Consider the following 27,522-nt stretch of genomic DNA (forward strand, 5'->3'; position numbering starts at 1 on the left):
CGAAAAAATCCCGAAGAGCTCCCTGTCGAAGGGGCGGTTCGGTAACTCACTTATAGAAAATACAGGCTATTTACACAGGTACTCTAACACCAACTTGTCAACAACATGTAAATATTTATAAACTTCTCTGTAACATTCATAAGAGTTATTAATGATCCTGGGTCTGCGGAAATGCTACGTTCCACCGACGCGCGCAAAGTCGGACGTCCTCGTCTGTCTCGTTACTTTGTACCTGTGCATGTATATAATACCATCGCAGTACGTGACGTACGAACCTAAATTATATACGTGTAAATATAAATATAATTATTTATATATATATATTCATTTACCGCACGAGTCCAGCGCGCGCCTCGATTCAACCGGCCCCCTTAAATATCCATTATCCTGAAAATATCGCTTTGGATGGAAATAATCCACAAAAGAGACATCGACAGGACGTCCGAAAAGCGCGCGTCTCCTTCTAACGATTGTCACCTAGTTTCGTGATGGTGTTTCGGAGCAGTGAAGACGAGGCGGCCTCGAAGCCGCCCTCGTCGGTATCTCTTCGTCGTCTCGTTAACATTACAATGGGAAATCTCGTTACATCCCGCGGTACCTTGACTAACGACACCGATTTTTTTTTACGTCGCTACGAAAGCGTGACGATCTCGAATTTATTGCTTATAAATTACTTCACGTAAAGGGGACTCGCTCCCTGCGAGTGTTCGTCGACTCGCGGCCCAGGATCGCGCCCCGACTTGATAAAAAGAATGGCAAAAAGTCTTTTTTTTCCCATTCCGAAAATTTTCCTCGGCTCTCCAGGGCCCAAAGAAATTTATCGTGATTTTTAAACCGCGATTTCTTTATGACAAAGAATACAATTATCGTTACTTCCGAGCGCGCGACCTCAGGACGCGGACGGTGGTCTTCGGTTTCCTAACTCTATGGTTTACACCGTCGAAACCTTTACAAAGTAAGAAAATCCAGGTAACGGGCACGACGAGACATTTAATTGTATATGTATTTATGTATATATAAACCACAGAACGTTTTCTCATTAGGCCGATAGAAAAAGATACAATATTTACACGCTTCGTAAGAGGACAGGCTCGCGACAGGTGCGAGCCTCTCGGTGTACGTAATTAATGCAGGTAATCGGCGACCTACCGGACGTTGAAGTCGTCGCGAACCGACGAGATCGCTCCAGAAATGGACGACTAGGTTATGGTTAAATACCATTAACCCTAATCAGGGTTATCGGAGGATTTGCAGCGAGGCTGACCCGCAGCGTCGAGTCTAGAGAAATACGCGTGCTCCAATTTCGAGATCGATTAATCTCGACGAGCCGCAATTCCTAATCGCGTCCTGTAAATATATCTCGAGAAGGACCTCTCAGAAGTTGCGTGGGATTTTTCCGAGATCGCTGGATGATCGAATCGATTTTTAGGATCACCGATCGTTCTTCGGGGTCGGTGGCTTTCCGAGGTCGGGGCAACCTTGCCACCTCCTCGAGCCTGAAATAGAATACCTGGGTCCTTTCCAGTCGAGGATCTCTCGAATTTCCCGGTGGGGTTCCTTTTTGAATATTTTCGACCGCTTCTTCTTAGCTCGTCTTGGTCGGAACCCCAGGGCGAGGTTTGGCTCTCGAGCTCCCCCAGAAAGGAAGGATCCCGAAGGATCCTCCAAATAAACCTCTCGGACTTGGTCTCGCTCGGTCGAGTATCGGTTATCGGTTCTTCCGGGGTCTTGATCTTCCCTTTGTCTTGGTCTCGTTCAGTCGAGCATCGGTCCCGGGAATCCTGCACCCTGCTCGTCACCGAGCGACCGGGAGCCGCGAGGTTCCGCTCGTCACTGGGTGACGACTATCGAGGGCGACTCGCCCTGGCCCTCGAGGGAGTCCCCGTCCCTCGAGCGCTCCTCCAGAGGACAGTCCGGCGCGATCCCGAGGGACCTGCGTCGGCGTCCTCTGAACAAACCTCAGCGAAGCGACAGGGACTCGACGGAGAGCGACATGGAAGCAGCGAGTCGGTAGCCCTGGTGGCTGGGAGTGCTTGGCACCTCCTCGATCCTCTCCAGGTCGTTCGCCGCCCCGGCGCTGTTCTGCTTGTGCAGCCTCGGGGTGTTCCTCAGGCTCTGGGACTCGGGGACGACGATGGACGGCTGCTCGTCCGGTCGGTCCAGGCTGAACTGCCTCTTGAGGAGCTTGCAGGTCGAGCCCTTGCCTACGACAGGACCAGAACGATCCTCGATGGATCCCAGGGACATCCCGAAGCGGCGCCTCCTAGCGAACGCGGTCGATCGCTTACCGTAATGCTCGTTCGGCGAGAGGCACCTGTACTGGTTGTACGGGGTGCTCAGGTCGTCCTCGTCGATCACCCCCACCCGCCCTCGGTGCCGCCCCCGGAAGGTGCTGCTGATCGACGTCAGCGAGGTCGTCGAGGCCCCCAGCAGCGCCGCGGCGACCTCCGTCGCCGACACCGGCGTCCCCAGGGACATCTGCGTGTCCCCGGAGGCGCTCTTCGTCACCGTCGCGCTGCCGCTGTAGTCGGGCGTCTTCACGATGTCCCGGAGGATCTCCACGGGTTCGCTGGATTTTATCGAGTAGCTGGGTGTCAGGACCCTCTCGGTGCCGTCGTGCACCGACACGGCCACCTTCCTGGCGCCGGGATGCTCCACCGCGCTCCTGGGGCCCGAGGGAGAGGCGCGACCCCCTGGCGTCCCCTCACCTGGGGCGGCCTCCTCGGAAGAGGGCACCTCCAGCTGAGTGGGTCCGGACTCCGCTTGATCGTGGATCGACAGACTGCACAGGATCACGCTCTCGTCCAGTCTACGGAAATTCCAGATTTATTCCACAATCGATGAACCGGGTAGCAAAAAATCCAACTATGACGCAGGGATGAAGCTATCGATTTTTAGAGTTTTACCCGTGGAACTTAATTCCTGTATATGGTTTACGGGAAAGATCCCCGAGTTTATAGTTTGGACGATGAAGAGGTCGTTCGGATTTTTTACTCACCCGTGGCTCTCCCTGGCATCGCAGCAGTGCAACAGATCAAAAGCGTTAGACACCTGAAAGGTGAAGTCTCCGGTTTAGGGGGTGGTGGCGGATTCAAGGATCCTTATAGTAATTCCTAAAGTCCCGAAGCAAGGCGTTTCCCATTTCGACTTGCATCCTGTCGCTAAACCCTCCTCTCATAATCCCGCCCCAAGTGCGCCTCTTTAAAAGCTATTTCCATCCCGACTTCGCCACCCCTGAAAATAGACCCCCGGCGAGGTTGAAGCGATCGGGCAAAACTTGAAAAGACAATCCACGACGTCTACCTCGACCCCATAATTTTGACGATGGGAATTTTCATATCGCGATCGAAGGGTTTCAGGTCCCTGGTCCTTTTTATCGTGCCATGTCTTCTTTTTTGGGCAGTATCGAACACGAATGCCTTCCCTGCAGGTATGGTCTTCCCTGTGTACGGGTCATCGACGCACTTTCCCCAAAATCGACGAGCTGCATGCTCGGGGGGTCTCGGTGCACCCGGGGATGGGGGTTTCTTCAGGTTTAAGGGGATGTTCAAGAGGCTAGGAGGTTGTTCGATCGCCGGCCGTGGTTCCCCACTTGGTCGGGATCCGCAGGAGCGTGAGAGGAACGGGTTGGATGCGCGATCAGTGGACCGTTCAGGGTTCGCTCACCCGAGTGGAGGAGGCGTTGGAAGCTCTTTGTCGAAGCCCTGCTTGCCCAGGAGCCAGTAAGTGGGCATCTTGCCTTTGCCCTTCACTTCGGTCCTGCCGCGGTACTCGATGTGGTACCCGCCGACCTGGGTCAATCGATCTCTGGTGGCCTGGCTCAGATGGATGCGCCACGGCGCCCCGGTCGATTCCATCCTGGACGCCGTGTTCACCGTGTCCCCGAAGAGACAGTATCGCGGCATCGTCAGGCCTACCACCCCGGCGCAGCATGGCCCTGACAAAGAAAAAAAAAACGATCCCTACCCTTCAAACCCATTTCCCACTTGCACCCCTAATTGTCGATCACTTACCCGTGTGGAGGCCGATTCTCAGCTTCAGCTGGGTGTTAGGAAGGTGTTTGAGTTTGAACTTCCCGCTCTGGTGGAGCAGATCCAGAGCCATGGTGGCGATCTGCGAGGCATGGTCCGGGATCCTCACCGGACACCCTCCGACCACCATGTAAGCGTCGCCTATGGTCTCCACCTTGAATATCATTATCGAGATTGAAGCGATATCCAAATTGCGGGTGGCAATTAATCGGATACATAAATTGAAAAAAAGTAAATCCCGATATTCTCGATATTCTTCATTTTTCCAATTTTTCCAAGCCTCGATGCATAGACCACTCTTCGAGGCCTCATCCCCTCGTTTCTCTCGGCACTGACCTTATACACCGTATAGGCGTTAATGGTGGCGTCGAAGCACGTGTAGAGGTCGTTCAATAAATCGACGACTTGGAAGGGGGTCGAGTAAGCCGAGATCGTGGTGAACCCGACGATGTCCGAGAAGTAGATGGTCACCTCGTTGAACTCTTCAGGGTCCACCGGCATCCCCAGCTTCAGCTTCTCCGCGACCGAGCTGGAAAATTCGTATCGTCTCGGTGAGAAAATAAGTTCACCTTTGGAGGATGATTTAGGGTGAAAAATGAAAGAAAAGTGACCCGAGGGCGTCTTCAGGGTCTGGTCGAGGAGCAAAACGAGCACGTAAACGATGTTTACCCGCTCTAGCTCCGTAAATTTGCTACGGTTAAAGGGTTAAATAAATGTATGCCTTGCCTGGGGAGCATGCGATTCAGAAGCTGCTCCGTCTTCCTCTTCTCCATGTCGAGCTGCTCCGTTCGTTGCCTGATCAGCTCTTCGAGGTTGTTGGAGTACTTCTCCAGGAGTTGGAACATCGTGTCGACGAAATTCACCTTCCTGGGGGAACGACGTGGGAGGGTATTAAAAAATTCCCAATCGTTTTCGAGGTGGAATTTCGCGGGAGGAAAATCTCTTCGGGTTCTTGTCCACCTCGGGGAGGAAGCGAAGGCGAAGGGGGAGAGGTTTAAAATAGCGCCCCAGGGCTCAGGGCATGTAAATCTCATACCTGACCTGGAAAACCTAATAAGAGCAGATCATACATTTGCCCTCGATGTCGGGCAGCGGGAAATTAATTGATTAATTAGAGGCGGGGGGATGGAATTATCCGGAAAGTCGATTCTGAAAGAGCCCTTTAAATCCCGATGTGTATATAATCCTATGAGACTTAAATAAATAAGGGACGGGTTATAATTTATTTCTTGAAGGGTGGAAAAATGCATTTCGGGAGATCGAGGCCAATCGCTTGTCGCCAGTCGGTCGGTCGGAATGGAACTCGATTATTTCGAGAAATAGCTTCCAGTTTCGTCCTAACTTCTAGCCCTTCCAGGGTCGTCCTGAAACTTGGCCGAACTTTGCGAAATACGACGGAGTTACGCGTTCCCTCCACGCTTGGGGAAAATTGGCGAATGCCGGTCCACGTCCATTAACGTTGGGCCAGGGCTCGGATCACTTTGGGAATTTATGTCGGCCTGCGAGGGCTGTTACCGGGTCTGCAGATTCGGATGATTGGGGGCCATTCGGGGGAAACGATCTAGGGGATTTAAATAAATTCCCCTAGCGAGAGCGGGAGTTGCCGGCGAGATTTAACAAGCCCTCCACTCCCTCGGAACTCCGCGACTCGAAATCCGCTTAATCCAACGACATAAAGAGAAACTCGGTGTGGTATTAAAGCCCAGACATATTGACGGGGCCCTTTCTCGATCTAACCGTGAGATTTCACCCTTTGGCCGCGAAAGACCTCCACTTTATATACATACACCACCGGGTCGTTTAAATAAAAAATTAATAAAATGCCTGAGGATGGAGATGAATTATTTCCAAAGTGCCGAGCTGGTTTTCGTCATTTTTTTTTTCTCAAGGGCTAGGTTGCCACTCGTTGGAAGAGGTGATTTCTATTTTTTTTTAAAGACTTTACCTCCCGTGGTTGAGCTTCTTGAAGAGGTCGTGGACCGCATTGAAGTCAGGCCTCATGTCGGCAGCCTCTGCCCAGCATTGTCTCATGATGTTGATGGCCTCGGGAGGAGCTGCTCCTTTGCTGACGGAGGGTCTGATGAGCGGAGGAGGCTTCTTCACCTTCTCGATTATGTCTGATGGACCGGAAGCCCGCGATATGCCGAGAAACGAGAGAAAATGGCATCGTTCAGAAGCTTTTTTAAAAAATTCGTGGTCTCTCGACGCGGCGACGAAAAATCTCCCCCGATGTCGGACCAATTTAGTCACCCGTTGAAAATCAATCCGAGATCGTGATAATTCCATTATCCTTTGGGAACCGCGCAATTAGAGGTCTAATCACCACTCTCATCGATTAGCGTTTAATCCGCCGAGGTCCTCGAGCTATGGTCCAGATTGCAGAAGGACGCTATTAATGGGAAGTTACCGTCATCCCCAAGGGCTCTTCGAGGTCCTCTTCAAGGAGCCTGCACCTCGAGTCTCGATACAAGTACTCCAGGAAATTGCAATTATCCTCCCTTGATAGGAATTTTTTTTTATTCAACTCTGCGTACGTCAATGCCTGATGCTAAGAGAAGTCAAGTTCCTCTTCAAGGTACAGACTACTCTATGGGAAGGATAGAATGAAATTTCACGTATACAAGAGTGGAGTGATTAGAAAGGTTAATTTCTGGCGAAGGAAGGGAATTTCCGGGGAACTTCGTTTCGGGTCTTCACGGATGAGCGTACTTTCCGGGGCACGTAAACGTACTCATCCTTGAGTCCGTTTTAGACGGGGCTAAGTTAACGTTCTTCAGAAGGAGAGCTCGAGAAATTCTAGGGAATGAAAGGGGTGGGATTAATGGGGCGAAGAGGGCGAGTCCAGCAAAGAGCAGAGACGGCGACAGGGAAAAAGGTCCTGGAACTTAGTTTTGACCATTAAGCTCGCGCACCGTCGCGAAGTGTCCTGGAAAGGGGTGAAACCTCCATTTTCGAGATGTACGTCCTGATACGTCGTATCGAGCTGAAACACGAGGAGCTAGTTAGGGACCGGACGGACAATGGCGGCCGGTCGTTAATTAAATTACCGGAGTGCGCCGGAGATAATAATTACGGGACGCTTCCGGACGCGCCAGAGCTCCTTAGAAATCGATATCCTGGGACATCGGCAGGATCTTGTTATACAAGGAAATCGTTATTTCCGGATGTGTCAATATTTTCCCAGGGTCCTGTATTATCGTTAATATGCTTTAAGACCCACGACGAAGGACGAAGAAAATTCCTGGCTATCGGGGGAAAATTGTTGAAATTTTCTCGAGGACCTCGCCAGCCTCGAGAGACTCTTCGGGCTCGTCGCAGCCTCGTTGATTCTTTGATTTTTATTTTTCGAGAGATATTCCCTGGGGGTCGGGAATTTTTTTATAGGACCTTTAGGGGGGGTCTCACCTTCCGGTGATAAGGCGAGCATGCAAAATGGCTCCCCTCGGACGACGACTTCCTGCATGACGATCCCGAAGCTGTACACGTCTCCGGGTTGGGTGCCTCGTTTTCGAAGGCCAGAGTGCCTCAACAATTCCGGAGCGGTCCACAACAAGTCTGAAACAGGGTTTAGCATTCGAAACTCAGGACGTCCTCTGCAGGAACTCGAACTCTCGAACGGGAACCACCGACGTGAATGATCAATCAACTCTTTGAACCGATAAAAAAGCCGGAATAGTAAAGAATATCCATAGAGGATGGAAAATGGCGTTAAGATGAAAATGTAAAAAAAAACGTTTAACCGCGGATAAATTATCCTGAAAATTTCAAGGCACTTCAGCTGGAATAATTGTACCGTCGTTTAAATTATTGACGAACGGACGAGCGAGCGGTGGAAACGCGTTGTTTAAATAATCGGCCCACCTCGCGTCGCATTTACGAGGTCGTGAAATTAACACGGGACCCCCCGCGAGGGCAGTTCCATCGGTCATTAAAATGACGCTGCATTAATCCGACACTTGGCATAATTACGGCAATCAGCGTAATCGGCGTCACGAGCGTCGCTCTAGGGGTTGAATTTACCGGTGAATTTTTTTCCGCGCTCTTCGGCGTCTGGTTTGAATTTTTTCGGATTTTTCTTCGAGTTCGAACCACTCACCTCTGGCGGTCTTTGCGGGGGGCACGATGTTCTGGGCCTCGTAAAAAGCTGGCAGTCCATAATCGGTGACTTTGAGGACCCACCTGGCGTCGATGACGCAGTTCCGCGAGGTCAGGTACCCATGGACCCTGATGGGCGTGCTGTGGAGGTACTTCATACCCTGAAGAAAGGAAGAGAGATCGTGAGAGGACTTATGTTCCTGGATTTCCTCCAGTTTCCCCGAGGCTTGCTTTTCCACCCTGAAGAGGGCTACGTGTCCGTTCTTACCCTGACGAGGTCCGTTAGGAGCGAGAGCCTGAAGGACCAGTCGAGCTTGATCTCGTCCTGGACCAGCACGTCCTCCAAGGACCCTCTCGAGCAGTACTCGAAGACCAGGCAGGGTTTCGCCGGCTCCGTCAGACACCCTATCAAAGGGTTCAGATTCTCATGCCGTAGGCCGTGGATCTGAAAATGGCGGAAAATTGACCCTCGCGATTCCGTTTCCGCCGCAATTCTTTATTTCTCGCAGAAAGTCCTCACCGTGACCAGCACGTCCATCGCCTTGCTCTTCAGCTCGAAGGTGCCCTGACAAGGGAGTTCCTTCAGCTGCACCAGGTCTCCCTGAAAATCAATATGATGAATGTGTGAAAATAGGTGAATGTAAAGTCAACGTACGTAATTCGGTTTTTTTTTTTTTTCCGTTTCCTTTCAATGTCGACACAGGGGAGGGAAACTCGACATCCAAAAATTTAGAGGAGTAAAAAATGGGCGAAATCCGTTTCCTCGTTCGATATTAAAGCCCCGACGTGTCGGAGATTCGCCCAGATCGGAAATTAATTCCCGGGTTTACCGGAAGTGCGACGCCTCGGTGCAGCGGGAATGCGCCTCGACGCCTTCTTGCGAGTGCAGCCGACGTTATTGCAGTCTGCGGGTTCATGGCCCGAACTTCCGGTGGTATACGCCAGGATACCCTCGGGGTGGCCAAATAGGACAAGCCAGGATTTATGGAAGGACACCCGAGAAAAATCCATCGCAACCTCCCGAGCAACCCTTAATGATATCCCCAACCACTTCCGCCTTCCCAAAATAGAATTCCTTGTCGCGTGACATTTATTTTTATTCATACGAATTATCCTAATTTTTAGGTCATTTCAGGATCGCAATGGGGGTGGAAAATAGAAGCAGGAAAGACTCGGTCTTGCAGGGTTCGCGAAGGCGTCAGAGATGGGACCTCGCAGGAAATGAATTTTCACCCCTTCAGGGTGCAACCTGAGCGCACTCGGCGTCGTTTCTCCTATATTTCAAGTAAATGCCCTCTCCGAGGAAATTGTTAGGTCGCGAGGATCCGCGAGATGAACTTCCGGATTTGATGATCCACCCACGGGGGGTGGCAGGGGTGCATAATCTTCGGGTTAACGTGGCGGGCCTAATTCGTTGTGCCACCTAATTTTACGGCTCGGCCAGCCGCGATTCCTCGTTATTTAGAGTTATAAAGTCCACCCTTTGCGAGAGGGAGGGTTAAGTCGAGACGGATCATCCCCTTGACCCCTTTCCTCGCCCCTAAGCGCCCGCCAACGAACAGAGCCTCGAATTCTCGCAAATTTCACAACTGCCACCTACTATCGATGTTTACATATTTTATAAATAAATTTTGCACGGCCGACGATCAGCGGATTAAATTGCCGGGAAGCAAATAGCGCGTAGCGGGTGAAATAGGTACACATAAACGGCCGTTGAAAAATTCATTTTCCGGAAGCGGAAGTTGGCCGCTCGAGGCGCGGAAGCGCGAGTGAAAATCATCGCGCGCGAGTTTATGATAAAATTTCGGACATGGCAGCCCTAGGGGTTTTCCCGGCGACCACTTTTTCCGTCGTTAGACCAGCCGATGCTCGGTTTTCAGAGGTTTTTCAAACCCATGCCGCGGCTGTTTGAACATTTTCAAATTTTTTAATTTTCCTCGCAATGACGTTAGTTCGGTTAGCAATGTCGGGAAATTGGTAACCGAAGGGGTACCGAAAGGATGGTTCTGAAAATTTCTAATTTGTTTTTTTTTTCGGACTAGCGATGGAAAATGCTCTTACTCACGTTGTACCTGGCCCGGGGGTCCCTCAGGATGGTGTGCCTGGCGAGACTTCCGGTGCTGGCCTGAAGATGTGGTCTCAGCGAGCCCACGCTACCCTGAAGAAGGTCTGGCTTCTCCACTTCCGGTCCCCCGAATTCCTGTAGCTGTTGCAGCCAGCAGCAGAGCATCGCCTCGATCCCCTCGTCGACCTTTTGCGGATAGAGAAAAGGGATTAACAACAATTTGACGGAAATGGAGATCGGAATCGGGGCTCCTCTTCAGGATGCAATTAGCTGGAGATCCTTGAGAGGAAGAAAAGGTTTTACCCTCCTCGAATCCGGCACCTGCGGGAAGACGAAGTCGGAGGCTGTCAGGATGATCTTGTAGGGACCCTTCGACATCCTCTTCTTCAACAGGTGCCTCCTGCAACGTTAACCCTCGACCTAGAACCGGGACGTCTTCCTCGGGGGGGCGACGTCCATTAATCTTTCGAGCCCGGGCTTGGTCCTCCTCGCTGCAGGACCTCCGAAAAATCGCGCGTTTCACGTTTCGTTTCCTCGTGGGAATTATTTCAAGAAGCGAGGAGGTCTATTCCAGGGCTCGATAGATCGATTCGATGGATCGGCACGATCGATTACCGAATCAGTGCAGCGATGACGAAGGTGACCAGGACGAAGAGCAAGGACCCCAGGATTATGGCTACGATATGTGCGGTCCGGAATGGCATTCCGGGAAGGTCCCTAGCTGCGAAGGCGGGAAATAATCCTCGTATAAATAATTAATAATTAATAATACTTAGAAATAAATTATATGCTCAAGCCGTCGAGATTCCCAAAAAATCCGGATTTCCGTAGGAGGGAATTTTTATTTTACGTCATCCTGTCGAATTTCTCACCAGGACACTCGGTCTCGTCCACGCAGAGGGTGTCGAAGATCTCGCGACCGGCCAGCAGGTTTCCAGCGAATTCCTTCAGGACGAGTTGATCCTCCACTTCCAGGACAGCGATGACCGGCCTCCAGGTTGATCCTCGCCAGTCCAAGAGAACATAAGTGAACATCTTGTTGTTGAAGGAGTTGAGGCTGGCGTTATCATTAGTCAGGACATCCACACATTCGGCTAGCCTATCTCTCGTGCTGGGCATGGAGATGCTCTCGGATCCGTTGTAGATCCTCCACACGTCGTACCTAGAGGAAGGAAAAAGGAAAAATAATAGAAAGTAGAAGAAACGAAGAATTAATTTCTGCGAGGCTTTGCCAGCATTAATATATAAATAATAATTAATAATCTATTTTTCAAAGGTCTTAAGTCTCCAGGACTCTTATCGAGTTTCGGGGGTGGCATGGAAGGGCTATTAGAGCTCGGTTCCGCGATTGTCACGTTTTCGGGGGCACGTAGACTCGACCCACCCTTTCTATGATATAACCGAGGTGTTAATTAAATCCGAAGTTACCCCCGGAAGTTAGCACGCACGTAAGACTTCCTCTCGCGGGCAGCTACGATCGGTAATCCGATAAACTTCGCCCGACAGCCTGTTGCCGCCCTGAATATTTCAGAGGGGTCCGGGCACGGCTTCCTGGGGCTCGATTTACCCCCGGGAACCGGACACCTCGGGACTCGTGTTTCGGGGGATGGAGAGTTGGCGCGAAATCGAAGCTTCTTTTCTCGGTTTGGCTAACCCGACGAGGGTTGGTAGAAAAATGTCAAATTTCGCCGATTCGGAAGAGGGAAAAAAATCCTGGGCCGCGTGAGATTGCTTATCCCCCGGGAAGGGAAAAAAATGCAACGAATCGTCAATTTTCATCCCCGATTTTTCTGGACTTTTAAAACTTTCTCCTAGACTTTTCCCACATTTTATCTTTCATCGTGGATCGGCAAATCCGGGGTTCATCTCCCTTGTTTCCGAGGGATGAAGTCGCTACTCCCCTTTTAATCCCCATTTTCGGTACCGGAAGACGGCGAGCCAGGAGTTTCGCGTCCAGGATAATGCGGGGGTTGTAAAAGGAGGAAGTAGAGAGGAAAAGGAAAAAGGACGAAGCAGAGTCTCGGGTTTAGTGCCGGGAAGCGCGAGGTCCGACCGAAACAGGACGATGGAGCACTCGGGGGTCCTTTAAATTTCGCCCCCGGGGCTCTGGGGGTGGCTTACTTTTAAAAAGTCTGCCCAGGGGTTACGACCTCGCCGAATCACGCTCTTGCACGAGGACGTGTCCACGAGATCGTGTTAAAACGCGCGTTAAATAGTAACCCGAAAGAGGCAATTTCGGGGGCGGTTATTCCGGCCGGATTTGCGGCCGGTCGTTGCGTTTTTCATGGTCGGCTCTTCCGGGTCCAGGATGCCCCAGGGCCCGAAATATGTCGACAGGACCCTGGATATCCACGTTCAGGATAATATCTGGTACCGCGAAAAGGAGGAATAGAAAATATAAAAAGCCCGGAATGCCGCAAAGAGCAGCCCGGCGACGTCCTGGAAACGGAGCGCCTCGAGTGTCCTTTAAATCGGGGCCGAAAATTTCGAGTCCTCAAGGACCCCCGAGAGCCCCTCTTCCGTTTCAAAATTAATCCGCACCAGCCCGACGTTTTTCAAAAAATAATTTCAAAGCAGTGACCGCATTTCCAGTCACCAGCCGAGGTCCTTTGCGAGGCGCTGTATCCAGTGTCCCAGGATTTCCTCAGAAATTGAGAGAACGGACCTCCCTTATTTTTTTCCTTCCCCGATCGATACCTCCTGTCGGATGAATCGCCGGATCTAATTCCTCCCCAGAAAAGACCCTCGAGACTCCTCTTCTCCAGGAGACGTCGAGGTGGTGCGGAATAATCCGGAGAGGGCACGAGGGGGAAAAGGGAAACGGGATATGCCGACTTCATCCAGGGAAATTCGAGGCGCAGCGCGGAAATAAAACGCGGGGAAGACCTCGAAGGGGTCGAGGAAGATGCCTTAAATCAAACCCCGAAGACTCCCTCGAAGAGTCGACAAAAATCGTGATTAATTAATAATTCCCATTTCTACCCTGAATCGAAGGATGTCGATGGGAGACCAATTGCCTTCTTCTAATGAGTGCACGCTAATGAGTATATAAAAAAAAAGAATTAGATTATTCGGTTACCTCTTCTCGAAGGGCACGATCGCCAGGAAGTTGTCGAGGGTGGTTTTGCTCAGGTTCCGCGGGGGTGAGAATTTCCAGGACACCTCCCTGTTCCCTAGGGATACGTCGATGGCGTTTCGCGTTGCATTCGGCCCGGATGGACCAGAAGAGTTCGAGATTGGGACCTCTTCGGCATTGGAAGACACGGAAACTTGACTTGGCAGGAAGAGATCCGGTCCATCGTGTTGCACAAGCACAATGGCGGAGGTTGGAGCCTGGGTTTCCTGGATTAGGTCCAGCTCGGACAGCACCATCCCGGAGAATTCGTCGTCCAGGGGCAAACAGAGGACGATGGCTGTGGGAATTTTCAAGAGATTAAGTCTCCAGCCTCCTAATGGACCACCTCTCCCCCTGTTCCCCTTTATTCCCCCCTATTAAGGCGACAAATCGCCTTAGCTCCCGCGAAGAATGGGTAAGCAGCCTCCAATTACGAGGAAATGAGTCACCAGGAAAATCTGCGGTGAATTAATCCTAGAGCTCCGTAAAGAAAATTTTTAATCAACGATAGCCGAATTCTATGGAATTATCGATATATTTTTGCAGGGCGCTCGTTTGGCTGATTTTTTAGAGGGGTCTGTTTTTCGCGGATTTTTTAGAATGGCGGGATGGCCTAGTCGCTCTTCAGGATCTGATCCTGCGACAGGAGCACAGGCGAATCGAATTATATCTCTGGCAGGAGTTTGCTTCCAAAGTGGTGCACGTCGTTCCCAGGAACGTCGGGCGGGATCGTCTGTAATTTAATTACGTCTTACGACGTCTCGAGGCGTTAACATTATCTCCTATCCCGGGATATTGGATAAATCGTGCGGTTTAATTAACTGCGGAGGACTGCTAAATCCTGCGGGGAATCGCGAGGATGCGAATATTAGTCGCGGCCACAAATCGCGGTTAACGTTGGCCCGCGTTTATTCCTCGTGTATTAATTATTACCCGTGTACGCGTGCACTCGGTCCCAACATGCGCTAAAAATTTTAAATTCCTAAAACACTGCCGATATTTCAAACGTACGCTCTAAGGACGATTTGAATTTAAAGACGCGTGCACTTGTAGAAAAATAATCCTCGGTGAATTTTTTTCTTCACTTTCAAGGGAACAAGGTGTTACATTTATTAATTAAAAATAAAAGAGAAAATAAATAAATAAATTCAGAGGTTATATCATTTTTAAAGAACTTTTCTTGAATGCAATCTCGAAGTAGACGAGGAACTAGGGGTTCCCTGATTTACAAGGGTGCAAGGTAATTGCCTGATTAAGGGACCACCCCTTGGAGGAGTCATCCAGGGTTCGATCTATCGCCGCGAATCTGGCGGCCTGGAAGGGGATGCTGTCGGGGGGGTACATGCCAGATTACAAATTGTAGTTTGACACCTCGAGTACCAACCTCTGCAGGGAATGGAGTTTAGCGATCTCAGGGATCCATGGATCTGCTTGGCAGTGCCTCGAAAGGGGACCACCGCGTGATGTCTCGGGATGATCCCGATTCCTCTCAGCGCTCCGACAACTGCACGGTCCAGGCTGGACCAGATCTCGTGATCTGAAAGTGGGAACGTAAATAAAAAAATATATCAGAGGAGGAGGGTTTGCAGGAGGGTTCTAGAAATTGCAGACAATTTCAATGTCTTTGAATTTTATGACGCCTTCGGCCCGAGGAAGAAGTCTCTCTGCCTTGCAGTACCGCCTTTTATATTACGGCGGGGAGGAAATTTAATTTGTGCAGAGACTCCCTTGTCGGGCTGCAGATTGCAAGGTGGAATTCTTCCCGGCTTTTTCTTCGAACTTGTAATTTGCAATATTTATTTAGAGCTGCAGATATATCTCGTAGGGAAAGAAGAACAAACAGAGAAGAATCGGTTTACCCGTGCTGATGATGGCGACCGACTTCCACCGGAAGTGCAGGAAAATCTCGGCCAGTGCCTGGGCCAAAACCGGAAATGCAGGGGAAAGTCTAACGATAGAAGACAGTTCCCTCTCCTCGACGGTCCTCTAAAACGAGAGCATAAAAAAATCACCTTAAAACTGTGAAATCCATAATTACCACCGATGCACTCCCGCTGTCAAAGTGCATCGCCGGTGCATAGTGGCAATTCGACTCCGGAAGCAAAAGAAAAATGACAGAAATGGAGAAAAGGGAAGAAAAAGAATTTCCAGACTATTTCGTAAGATCTACTCAGCCAGGAGAAATTGTGTCTACTTAGGGGTGGAAACCAGTCGAGGGGAAAAAATTCCGGGAAGGAGGGAGGACCTTCGTGAGGGATGATTTTCTTCGAGCCAGATTTGGGGAGGGAATCGAAACTCCGGAATGCCTCGAATCCTGGAATTCACTTCCTGGGGTGCAGGAAGAACTCTCTCCCATGGTTTTCCACCCCCTGAAGGGGCATAAAAAAAATCCATCTCAAAGAATTCCATCCCTTTCGCTCGGGCAGGAGTTCCAGAGGTCGCGCGTCCTCTTCTTCGGGAGGGAGAGAGCAAGAAAGTGGCGGGAAAAAGGGCATGGATCCGAGGGGAGGGATCTTCTCCACGAGGGGTGGAACTTTGTCACTGGCCGACCGGAAGGATTCGAAAATAAAATAGAACGCTTCGATCGCGAGGGGTCGAGGGTCGTTCCGACGCGGCCTCTCCCTCCGGCCTTTCCGCGGCGAGCCTCGAAATAACATTCTATAACGAGAGGGTAGATCCACCCCGGACTCCGTTATTTATGACCTTTCCGTGCCGTTTCGCACCCCTCCGCCACTTGTGTCTTAATGGAACGCTCGTGAACGAGAGCATCCCCTGAAAAGTGCCGGTGACTCCGCCCCGGCCCGCCGCCATAAAACATCCCTTTTCTTCGACACCCCCCGAGCTACCCCCGATCAATTTAATATCGTTAGATTCCTCGTGGAAACCCGGGTCGAAAGTCCCTCTTAGAAAAAATTCGAGCCTCCCCTCGTTCTCCAGATATTCGGCCTTGAATTCGGTCCCCCCCTGACTCCTTCCAAAAAAACAAAATATATGAACATGGTAGAAATTAACGGAGTCAAGGAAAAAATCCCTAGAAATTTCCAGACAATTTCTTCTGGTCTCCCATATGATTTTTGGTATTTTCCTCTGTTTCCTTCGGTCGTGTCATGTTTTAGGGACGAAAAATGGGGAATCGCGCCATCCTCAGGAATGACGTTCAGCACGTTAAAGAGCTCTGAGCGTTAATCGATGTGCGCGCGTTTAAACCATTAACGGGGGACTAACGAGGGGCGAATTCGCTTAAAATTTCCCTCGTTAAATCCGCGGCCTGGCGAAATTTCTCCCCGACGGAAAATCACAATTCGAGGGAATATCGAGGAACTCCCTCGAATTAAACATTCGTCCTCGATCCTGCGACTCTTCGTCCCGGGGATCCGGATCCTGGATAACCCCTTCCATTTCCCATTTCCTCCCACCTCCCGTTTTTGCGGTCGACCACGAGGGATGGAGGAGTTTTCAGGGGTGGTTCTTGCAGCTGGAACGTTTACTGGTGCCCGAGTTTCGAAAATAACGAGGGCAAAAATCGTGGGGCAATGCTTCAGGACGTTGATGCATGGGACGCGTTTAACATATCACGGGCGATAACGAGGGATGATTTTCCCGGAAACTTCGCTCGTTAATCCCTCTCCACGCGGCTCTACATAGATATATCCGTAGCCATAGGAATGTCAAAATAATCCAGAAACCCCTAAAATTTCGATCCACGGTCCCCATGAATTTCCTCCCTTTCGGTATCTCCGAGATAAAAATCAAACCGCGCTGATAACGCGATTTTTCAACAGCCTGGAAAATTACTTCTCTTCGAGTTCCTTTTCGCTAGAGGAATTTTTTACCCGCTTTGTCCTTGTTTCGCGGTGGAAATGGCCTGATTACGCGGAGCGAAATTACCGGCGGGTGCTTATCGTGAAAAATTCTGGAGCGATAACGCGTCGCGATCTCTCCAGGGGGTGCGGCACAAAAGTTGGTAGAAATCCATTTAAATGGAAATAAAGTACTTGAATATGCTCGGTGGCTCACGGGGTGTCTCCCTTATTCCCATTCCTCGTTGCGCCATTTATGCACAAAGGTATGCACGTATGCACTTGCCTTATGTGCACCTGCAACCGACGAATATGTACCGCACGTGCAAACCCTCCGAGCGATCGCTTCCCCCCAAGTTCCACGTTATTCGGTCGGCATTAATATAAAAGCATCGCGGCATAAATTTCCCTGCGTTTTCCCTGCGTCGATGTGCATCGATGCAACGGATGCAACCGTGTCCCAGATCGGTGGAAAGCCCCTGGGAATTTATAAGCGCGAGAAAAATTAATCTTACATTTACTTTTAATACAAATTCCAGGGGTATTCGCTAGTTATCGAATTTCGCGCCTGAAGATGCGGATCGCAGGGGGTGGTTTTCCGGGGATGGAAAATCCGTGAGACATCAAGCAGGGTAAGGAATGGTTTAGGTGAAAATGGAGATTACGAGGGATACTTTCCTCCCTCAGGAGGATCCGCGAGTGCACTACACATTGCACATGGATGCACACCCCCGCGAGGGACACTGATCCACCCCTTACACGGAAAGGCGCAGAATCCCCGTCCGAGATTAACTTGGAAACTTTTGCTCGACAACAACCGAACTGGGTCGGCTCCGAATGGACGAGGACTTGTTAAGGACACTCTTTACGGTCGTACTTGACGAATTCCGCGATAAATAAAATAATATATCCCTGAATAAAATTATAAAATGAATTTCGGGCTCCCTGAATAGGGATGAAAAATGGGAAAATTAAAGACGTCCGTATCGGATGGGGTCGGGCCAATCAGGCCCGAGACGACTCCACCCCGGAGGGAACCGCGCCTCATCGCCAGTAATGACCGTTCGACAAACTCGAAATTGAATTCCTCCCGGTGAAAATAAATCCCCCTCCCAGCCGGAATCGCAATCAGGGGGCGATCGGTTCATTAGGGGCGGAAAAGGCTTCGCTTTCCGGGGAAATTGCCGAGCCGGGATATTTTCGCGCCCTCGTTACGGGATAATTGCTCCAAGGAACAACAGGTACTCGAGAGCTAGGTGATACTCAATAGGAGATCCACAAGTGGATTCTGGAAGTCCAGGTGAACCCGAAACTCCGAGGCCAGGTATCTCCCCGATTTTATTCCCACTTTTTCCGTAGAGTTCCGACGACGAATGGGACTTTTGCGAGATACGTATCGCGCGGCCTACATTTTTTTCGACAAAAAGGAAAAATTGTATGACCGAGCAAGCGGATCGCGGAGAGCCTATCAGGCTTTCTCCGGATAAGCCAGTGTCGACTTATTATCGGAATCCGGGACATTGGTTTTCGAAATGCTCCCCTAGCGAGGGAAAGGGGAGAGAAACCGATTCCACGGGAGAATAAAATGTCCCCTGCCGAGGCTGATGTTTCCTTACGGGTCTCGGCGAGGAGGAAACATCTCGCGTTTCCGGACAAATAGTGAATCGATCCGGAGACATCGGACGGAAGAAACGCGGCGAGCATCTATTCTTCCTCCCCTCCTTCTTCCCCTTTTGCAGTACCGCGAGAAACTCCTTAAATGACTGCAACCCCTTAAAAAATGCCCCTTCGAAATCCCCCACTAATTTGAAAATCAAAAATTCTCTCCTGACGTTTCTTCTATAAAACGAGATACGACCTACGGAAAAATATCGCGACAATTCGAGAGAGTGGGAATTCCGGCCACCTATATATTTTTTATAATTAACGCGGATGGAATCTGCGACCTTTCTCGATATTTTCCAGTTTTTTTATCGAGATTCATCGAGAGGAAGGAATCGAGGTGGCCCCTCGACGGGAGGCGTCATCAAATCACGAGGATTAGTCGAGGGTGGAGGGTGGTTTCTCGCAGGGTCTCGAAGGGTGGAAAACTCGTAACATTCGTAATGCCGTCAAAATCCGAGAGAGTAGGGGGGCAGTTTTCGAAGGACCAAGGACTTTACGAGGTCCTTGGGTGTATAAGACGCGGAAGCCGGAGCCTCCCCGCACTCTCGCGGATTACATCCGGCCCACGTGCGGAATTGACGTTTTTATTTTTTCCTTTTCGGGGTGTTTCGGGAGAGAAAAATATGGAATGAAATTTTTGCCCTCCTCGAGGACTCACCAGGGGACAGGTCCAAGTGATGAGCAACTTGTCCCAGAGGTGGGCGAGTCTCCCAGCGACGTCGCAGATGCTGCTGTCCAGGGTGGCGATCATCGTCGTGGTGGTGGCCTGGCCGAGGATCTGCACCAGGGCCCCTAGACCCTGAGACCTGGTCTCGCAGGTCACTGCAAATAGAATGCACCTAAATATCGCATGCAACGTGGCATTTGAATTTCTTTATCCGGTCTTTCCTCTGGAAAAAAAAAAAAGATAGAATTTATTTACAGATCTCAAATTTTGTCTCCCAGGTCCAAATTGTAATTTGTAAAAAACTATGAAATTGAGGGTGAAAATCGAGAAGTACACGAAAATTCGTCAAGTCCCCCCAATGAAGCATTTAAGCTGGGCATAAGTCGATCGATGCAGCTCCGGCCGGTGGTGTACGCACTTGCAGTACATGCATCGATGCAGTCCTGATGCAAGTGCACGTGAATCCTCGGATAGGCTTGGCCGACCTTCCACGGGAGTAATCCAGATAAGTATAGCACGATGCAAGAGAGCAGGGTGCCTGTAAGAGGGTTAATAATAAAAAATGCAGGGGGAAAATGCAGGTTCGCGCGTTGCAGGGCCCATAAAGGCCGCCCCGGACAGCAAAGTAACCCTGCGAGTTGAAAGTTTCACCAATCGCCTGGCCTAATGTCAGTCTAAATAAAAGTGGTCAGAGGAAAGCTGTAAAAGAAAAAAAGAAGAAGAAAAATAATGGAGGTGAAAAATAGATCACCTCGTCCCGATGCATCGCGGGGGCAAAAAAACGACCCCTCGGGATGCACATGACGAATTGGGTCCATGAAGTTAAACTGACGTATAATTATTTCGCTTTTATATCTTCTTTTGTAAATTCTCCCTGGATTAGGGTCGACGGGGCTACTTTTCCGCCCCGTTGTCTCTGCCAATCAAGCCCGACGATCCGAGTCGTTTGCAGATGCGATCTGTCGGGAGGGTGGAAACATCCCTTCGAGCTCCCAAGCCTCGTTAGGGTACACGTGGGTGGAATAACGCAATGTCGCACGTTGGGAGGCTTAATTCGCACGCACACTTGCGTCCCCAGATCGCGAATTACGGGTCTCGTAAATAAATGGAGACGTAAGAGGAGGGTGGATGAAAAATCGACAGGGGTGCATCCCGAGAGGGTCTGAAAAATCCTCGGAGTCCTCTGCGACGGCAGGTCCTCTTGGACAAATTTAGAGAAAGTCCTTTGGGGAGAACTTTTGACAAGACCGGGGTTGGTCTCTCAGGGGTGGCCCCGGATCCCTCAAGGGACCATTTTATGGCCTCCTCGATAACGCTCGTGATAAGGAATTTTCGTCGGTATCGCTTTTCAACTTTTCCCAGCTCCACCCCCGCCTAGGCACCCCTCTGATTTATCTCGGTTATTACAAGGCTGCCCGAGCAGGGAATTCAATAACACTTTGGACCGATCCCTCGGGATCCCTAAAATCGGCGCCACCCCGGATCTTCCCTCAAAGTCCGGAATTCCGAGTAGATCCCCCATAAGGGAAGAAAAAGAAAATAAATTAACCGCGCCGACTTCCTGAATTAATTTCAATATAATTTTAATAAAATCGTGATTATAATTCCTGCAAACGTAATAACCCCCTGACGGGGGATGCCCTTAAGGATGAATTATGGTAGGCGATATTGCATGCAAAAGCATATTAATAAAAACCCTCGAAGGGAAAATCGTTCGCCGGGCTCGCGGATTATAAATCATTCGCCAGGGATGTATCGCGGAATTAATCTCACGACTTCACTTAAAAATCTTCACAAACGTCTTTCGGAGATGCCCTAGAATTCCCGCAATCGTGTTTACGTCGACCCAGGTTCTCGTAAATGCACTTTGCACACGTGGGCTGCGCGCGATGCGAAATGTCAACCGCAACGCGCTGCATAAATATATACGCGAGAATTTGTCCCGGAGGTATCGCGTAATTCCGCATGCGGAAATGTCCCCAGGTCCCGAGAAGGGGATTGGAAAGGGAGGAACGCAAAATGCAATTTTTACGTCAATAAACTGCACCCGACAAACTGGAATACCGCGGATTGATTTCCTGCGCCGAAGGGGGTGGAAAACGTTTTTCCGTTTAATTCTCGCACCGGTGTATATATATTTTTTTTGACACTATTCTAGAGATGAGTACTCCATATTTCGTTATCGAGAGGGGTCTACCCTCTTGGTCCGTTTTCCACCCTGCACCTGCAATTGCACACGCACGTGCGTGCGTCACGGTGCTCTACATTCCGCGAAGAGTATCGGTGCACCCCGAAGCCTTGACCACAAATATGGGAGGGTGCATACGCGTATTGTCGCACATAGATTCGTATATACGAGTATATACGTCATAACCGCGGAGTGAAATTGTCCGATCGCGTATCCTGGGGGTGGAGGGGAGACCTTATGCAGAAGTTGCAAAGTGCAAGGGGGTGGCTTGTTATCAGGGGGTCGGAGTGCAGGGAATACGAAGCGAGGAGTCTCGTAAAGGGATGCTGCGAAAATGGCGAGTGTCTATTGGCACCTTGCATAGGGTACGGACATATGTACGTATCGTGTACGTATGTACGTATACAGAAACAGGAATACCAGAATTTCCTGGAAATTGAAAACGAAGAGCCGAAAGGGGAGGACAAACGGGATTTTTATCACCCTGGGGAGGCGACAAGAAACAGAAACTCACTCCCGGGTACCTCGGTCCACGAAGTGGACGCGGGGGAGGAAACTTCCTCCCGGAAGTTGGGAAATTCCTAGGCGGCAGCTGGTTATCAAAGAGTCGCGGCCGTGCGGAATACGAGATGAGCGGAAGTGTGGGGATTATCGCGGAAAATGGCGGAAAAGGGGGAAAGGGGGATCTTGGACAGATTTTTCCCCCACGTCAGGGGCGACTTCCAAAGTTAATAATTACTTCGGGAATGAAGAATGTGCCCGGACAAAGGCATTCGACCCCTTTTGTTCCCGATCGCAAGAGTTCCCCAGGGATGGAGAAATCCTTTCAAAGGGGGCGGAGGAAAGTCTGCTTTTTGGCATTCCACGAAAATGTTCGACATTTTCCGAATTTTCCCGAAAATTTATAACCCCGAAGAAAAGTTTGGCAAGAATTTCATGACCGGATGCGCTCCTGGCGGCGGGAGGGAAATTACCGACTTTACGCGTGTATACGTGCATTATACATATACACGTATATGTCGCACCCCAGTGGGCACTTTCGCAGAGGCAATAAATTTTCAAAGCTCTGTATGTCCCATTAATGCCTATTATCATTTTCCCCGAGCTCCGTAGCCTTCGTTCGCGATTACGAAAGTTTCCCCCGAGTTCGAGAAAGCCTCCCTCCCTCCCTCCTCGCCTTATCAATTTCCGGGGTACTTGTTCCTCTTGCAAGGGAAAATAGTAAAAAATGAGGGCAAGACATTACGCCGTTAAGAATGTTCCCAAAGTTTCGTGGCATTTAAGTATGGAAAGTTTGGCTTAAAATTGCAGATTTTACGTGAGGGTTTACATTAATGTCACGTGGCCTCTCATTGGGGACTTGTTAGCCAAAATGCCTCGTTTGCAGCTTTCAGAACAATAATGAAAGTAGTAAATGCAGCTGTAACAATGTCGTCTAATGCAACGCGTCGTTACGTTTCCGAAGGACCTCGCGTCCACCTGCAAGCTGCACTTCGCGTGCACCTCTCGGTGCATCTACGGAAATCCACTCGTAAACTGCAATTAGGGGAGCAATTAAGTCGAAGCCCTAAGGTAAGCCGAAGGACGAGCATTACGGAAGACACCACGAGGGCTTACGAGTCCGTTAAAACTGCATTCGGACCAGATGCATCTTCGCGTGAAAAAGAAATTATGGATTCCATAAAATAATGAGAAAAAAATTAATTCGATGGATTTAAAAATTAATTTCAGGGAAAATTAAAAGGTGAAATTTAGAGATGGATTCTTAGAGATATTCCAAATCCTGGGAGCTCGATTATTCCTTCTTTCGGCCTTATGATAGCGCCTTTTCCGCCAAGTTCTCGCGTCACTTTCCGGCGCTTTTCACGCGTCTTACGAATAGCCTGCGAGGCGGAAATTGAATCGACCTGTAGAACGGGAAACGCGGATCCGCTCGTATAAATTTCCCTCCCGAGCTAAGGGGATGCAAAGTGAAACTACTCCCGCAGTCCGGCTCCCCCTCGTCAAGGATAATGTCGAGCAAAGAGACCTCGCTTGTGGTGCATCCGTTGCACTCTTGTTGGCCCCCTCGCCGAATCTCGGAAAAATTCATTACACCATTAACGGTGGCAAAAAGAAATATGTAGAGAAAATTCGCCAATTTATAGTCAATCTATGTCACTAGTGATATATTTCTAGTGGGATTTTCCGCGATCTTCGGACACTCCGGCGCATCTCGAGTGTCGGGTTTATGTCGGGAAAGCTTCAGGAGGGATGCAGAAGCACGGATGCTTCGATACACGACGTTTCCGCGGTTATCGTGGCGGAATGGGCGCGGACGTTCCGCGTTCCGCGACGCTTTTCCGCGCCAGGGGATAAAGGGGGAGGGAAAGAGAGGAGGAACAGGCAAGAAAGCTCCGAAAAAGCGAAAACGGAGACGAGGAGGGTATCGAGCGGTGCATTAGCCGTCCCCTCTCCTCTTGTGCTCTCTCTCCTTATTGCGACGCTCTTTGTCTCTGGTCCATCCAGCCACTCCCGAGATGTCTGCTGACAATAAATGCAACAAAGCTCGAAACGGAGCCGTGCAAGTCCATCGAGCCGGATTTCCAGTCGAAGGAGATCAAAAAGAGCGAGATAAAAATTTACCCCCCCGAGATCCCCCGCGAATTTGCATAACCGATGAGGCGAGTGAAATAGCGAAGCGTGATTCTGATTTATCGGGGGATTTATTCCAGGAATTTCGTCGCCATTTTTCAGAAAGGCCAGGAATTCCCGAAGATCCAAACAGGACGTCCAGGACGAAATGTCGATACCGGCGACGACGTGCATCGGGATGCGCTTTCACTTGTCATCAGCCTCCGATGGTGCACCCCTTGAATATTTAATTACCCCTCGATTTAACCCCGAAGAGGCCAACCATGATGCTCGCCTGAGCGTGCAACATTCGGACGGAACGTTCGTTAACGCATCGACGAGTCCTTCGAGGACAAAAAGGACCTTGGTCGATGGAAACGAGACGAACTCGGGTGGAGTCTCTTCAGAGTCTCGATTTTCCCGGCTCGAGGGAACGGAAAGTGAAATGTAACACGTATGGACGGGGGTGGTTTTCTATCGAGATGGCCAATTTCGTCCAGGACCTCCGTTGGAATTTTTTCCAGCGAAAAAAATCCACCGAAAGGTCGCGCCGAAAAAGTTTTTCGACCAGTTCATCCCCGCGCCAGAATATGCATGAGTTTTCTTTCAGGTCCGCAATGACGGGCAGCGTTCCAATTTCGGAAAATCGATTCGCGGGAGGGAGGAAAAAATGAAGGGGGGGATAAAAAAGAAAAATCATAGGAGGGTGGCTCCATTTCATCCATCCCGCAGGAAGAGGGACTGCCCGATCCGGTCGCGAAGCGCCCGCAAAAATGCCCGCCCATCCCATCGAATTATGCAAATTAGCCTCTGAAGGGAATCCCACGGTGGATTTTCCGCGGCAAATTGGACGAACCAATCGGGAAGTGAATGCAGATCATTTGCCAATCGCGCCTCTTGATTGGGAGGAAGTTCGATTATTATGCTGAACAGGAAATCACGCACTCCAATCAAGAGAACTGTTCTACGAGCTTTAAAGAGAAAAATTAATTAGCAGCAAAATAATTCCTCATTCTCCTCCTCGGTAGGTTTGAGAAGTTCCCAGGACAATGATTAACGTTCGAGAGGATCATCCCTTTGAGGGAAATATTTTTTTTTCTATTTTTAAGCACACTTACTCGATTTCGGGAGCACCTTCACGGAGACCGCGGTGCTGTATCGCGAGATGAACTCCTGAATTTCGGCGCGATCCTCGCTTCTGCTGCACTGGTCTCTCAGGAAGACCAGGACCTCTGATCCTGGCCGGAAATGTCGGTTATCCTTGACGGAAGAAAAGGACCAGTCGGCCGCGGTCGAGAGAAGCAGTCCACTTGTGGTCACGACCAAGAGCCACCACCAGCGCTGGTGCAACCAGCTCCGGGCCATGGGCCCCACCGAGGACACCACCACTGCCTGGAAAACCCCCATAGAATTGGTCCAACAATCGCCATAATCAACCTCGATTATTTCTATGGAATATTTGTCAAAAAAGAAAAATTTGAATAAAATTGATAACACTTTTAGGAGTTTTTCAGCTCACCTGCGGCACGCTAGCGAGGCCCCAGCTACCAGCCGAGGAGGAGACCTTCACCTCAGAACGCCGTCGAGACGCCTCTTCCTCATGGTGGCGACTTCCGGTCCAGCCAGGGTGACATCCGGTGGCCTCGACGCATCCGCGATTTTTTCATGCGCGAGGCGACTCGGCCCCGAGAATGGATATCCCTTATCTCGAGTTTTATCGACTACCCTACCGAGATATGAACTCCTCTTCCGAGTTCTACATCGTGGTCGGCGGAGAAGGCCTCGACCTCACCTGCGCCGTGCTATCAGGTGCGCCCCCCGCAGACTCTCGCGACCCTCGACCTGAAACACCCGAGAAAAAGGCTCTTAATTTTTCTAATTACCCCGGAATATGGAATCATACCGCAGAAACTCGTTACCGAGTCGCTGGTGACCGGGGAATAACGATTCGATCGGATCCGGGGAGTTTGATGAGTCCGGAGATCACCGAGGGGACGTTACGACCGATGCAGCTGCAACTGCAGGTGCATCTCGGCAGTATCATAGATACGAGGACTCGTTAGTGGGAAACTCGTTAGCGAGAACCTGACAAAAGTCGAGTCCCCGGGTGCCATGGTGGTCATTATTTTACTCAGAGTCAAATCGCCATAGTTCCGAAGAAACGTCGCGTCCTATTTCTTCGAGTTCATTTGGATACGATTTTTTGGCCGAATGAGATTTTTCCTTTTGAGGGTAGAAATCCCATTAATTTCCCTCGAGTTCGGAAATACTTCCCTTGGCGAGTTTTGGCCCTGTTCGGCTCATGGTAATAAACGGTACTAAGAGGAAGAGCAAATAGGAGCCCATGGGATCCGATGCCGTTGCCGATTGCTGGTACAGGAGGGACACTTCCCCGCCCACGTTGTTTACCGGGGATTTTTTTCCCAAGGGGTGGATTACGCGATCCTGCACGTGGGGATCCCAGGACGAGGTGGTCTTATGTCCTACGAGCGGCCCGGAAACGGAAGGGGCCGGATTTAGTGGACGGCGATCGCCATAGCCCCGTAATCGATGGCCAACCCCTGGCCCCGTAACTGAATCATCCCGCCACCCCAAGGGTGGCGTTTATCAAGGGCTCTCCCGACGGTCCTGACGGCGAGCATTAGCGAGATTTCGCTAACGGAGGAGGGATTTATTAAGCACCCTCTGCGGTCACCCTGGGTACACACCTGACAGGTGAACCTTGGCTACTCTTGGTGCTAAATTATTCCCGTAAACCCCCCGTCCTCGATCCGGCCAAAGGAAGCTCTACTCGCAGGATTGGAAAATTCTAAGTCCTGATTAATAATCAGGGAACGTCGTAATTATTAAAATTAATTTCTGGGATTTTTACAAAGGGGGGGAATTTATTTGGCACCCTTTGCCACTGCCGCCGGTAGAAAATTCCGAATCTTGATTAACAATCCAGGAAAATATTAATCAACGGGGTGGAATTGCTTGAACGGTGTCCTTTCCTCCTTTCAGCTCCCCAGGATACGGTCGCGAGTACCGACTCCGGCGTACCGGGTTTAATAAGACCGCGATCGCGGTAATTTCAGGAAACCACGGCCCCGTCAAAGGGGAAACTCCCCAAAGGGGAAAAGCAGGAAAGGAGGAAATTGAATGCGCGAGTCGGGAATGCATGCACATAATCTGGAGCTTTCATTCGCGTCGAGGTTTTCGCGTCATCGACGCCGAGGTTTCCTCTGTCGGCTTTGATCCTTTGTCTAGGAGGTCCTTTAAGTGGCCCTGCCGACTTCCGAGT

The 27,522-nt window shown here is 50.3% G+C and overlaps 1 protein-coding gene across 1 annotated transcript; it reads right to left on the reverse strand.

Moving 5' to 3' along the window:
- Window positions 1-1,959: 1,959 nt before the first annotated feature.
- Window positions 1,960-25,646, reverse strand: LOC105701956 (retinal guanylyl cyclase 2). The gene is given in 21 exon segments (XM_023431881.1): window positions 1,960-2,204; window positions 2,289-2,809; window positions 2,999-3,010; window positions 3,667-3,937; window positions 4,014-4,185; window positions 4,368-4,560; window positions 4,758-4,898; window positions 5,977-6,148; window positions 7,437-7,586; window positions 8,128-8,287; window positions 8,395-8,571; window positions 8,647-8,727; window positions 10,192-10,377; window positions 10,495-10,605; window positions 10,797-10,912; window positions 11,064-11,353; window positions 13,271-13,604; window positions 14,691-14,843; window positions 15,166-15,292; window positions 19,430-19,593; window positions 25,358-25,646. Coding segments are annotated over 21 exon segments (4,065 nt in total).
- Between the last annotated feature and the right edge of the window lie 1,876 nt (window positions 25,647-27,522).

This window comes from Orussus abietinus, unplaced genomic scaffold, assembly GCF_000612105.2.
Source record: "Orussus abietinus isolate OABI.00-Male unplaced genomic scaffold, Oabi_2.0 scaffold46, whole genome shotgun sequence".
Classification (NCBI taxonomy): domain Eukaryota; kingdom Metazoa; phylum Arthropoda; class Insecta; order Hymenoptera; family Orussidae; genus Orussus; species Orussus abietinus.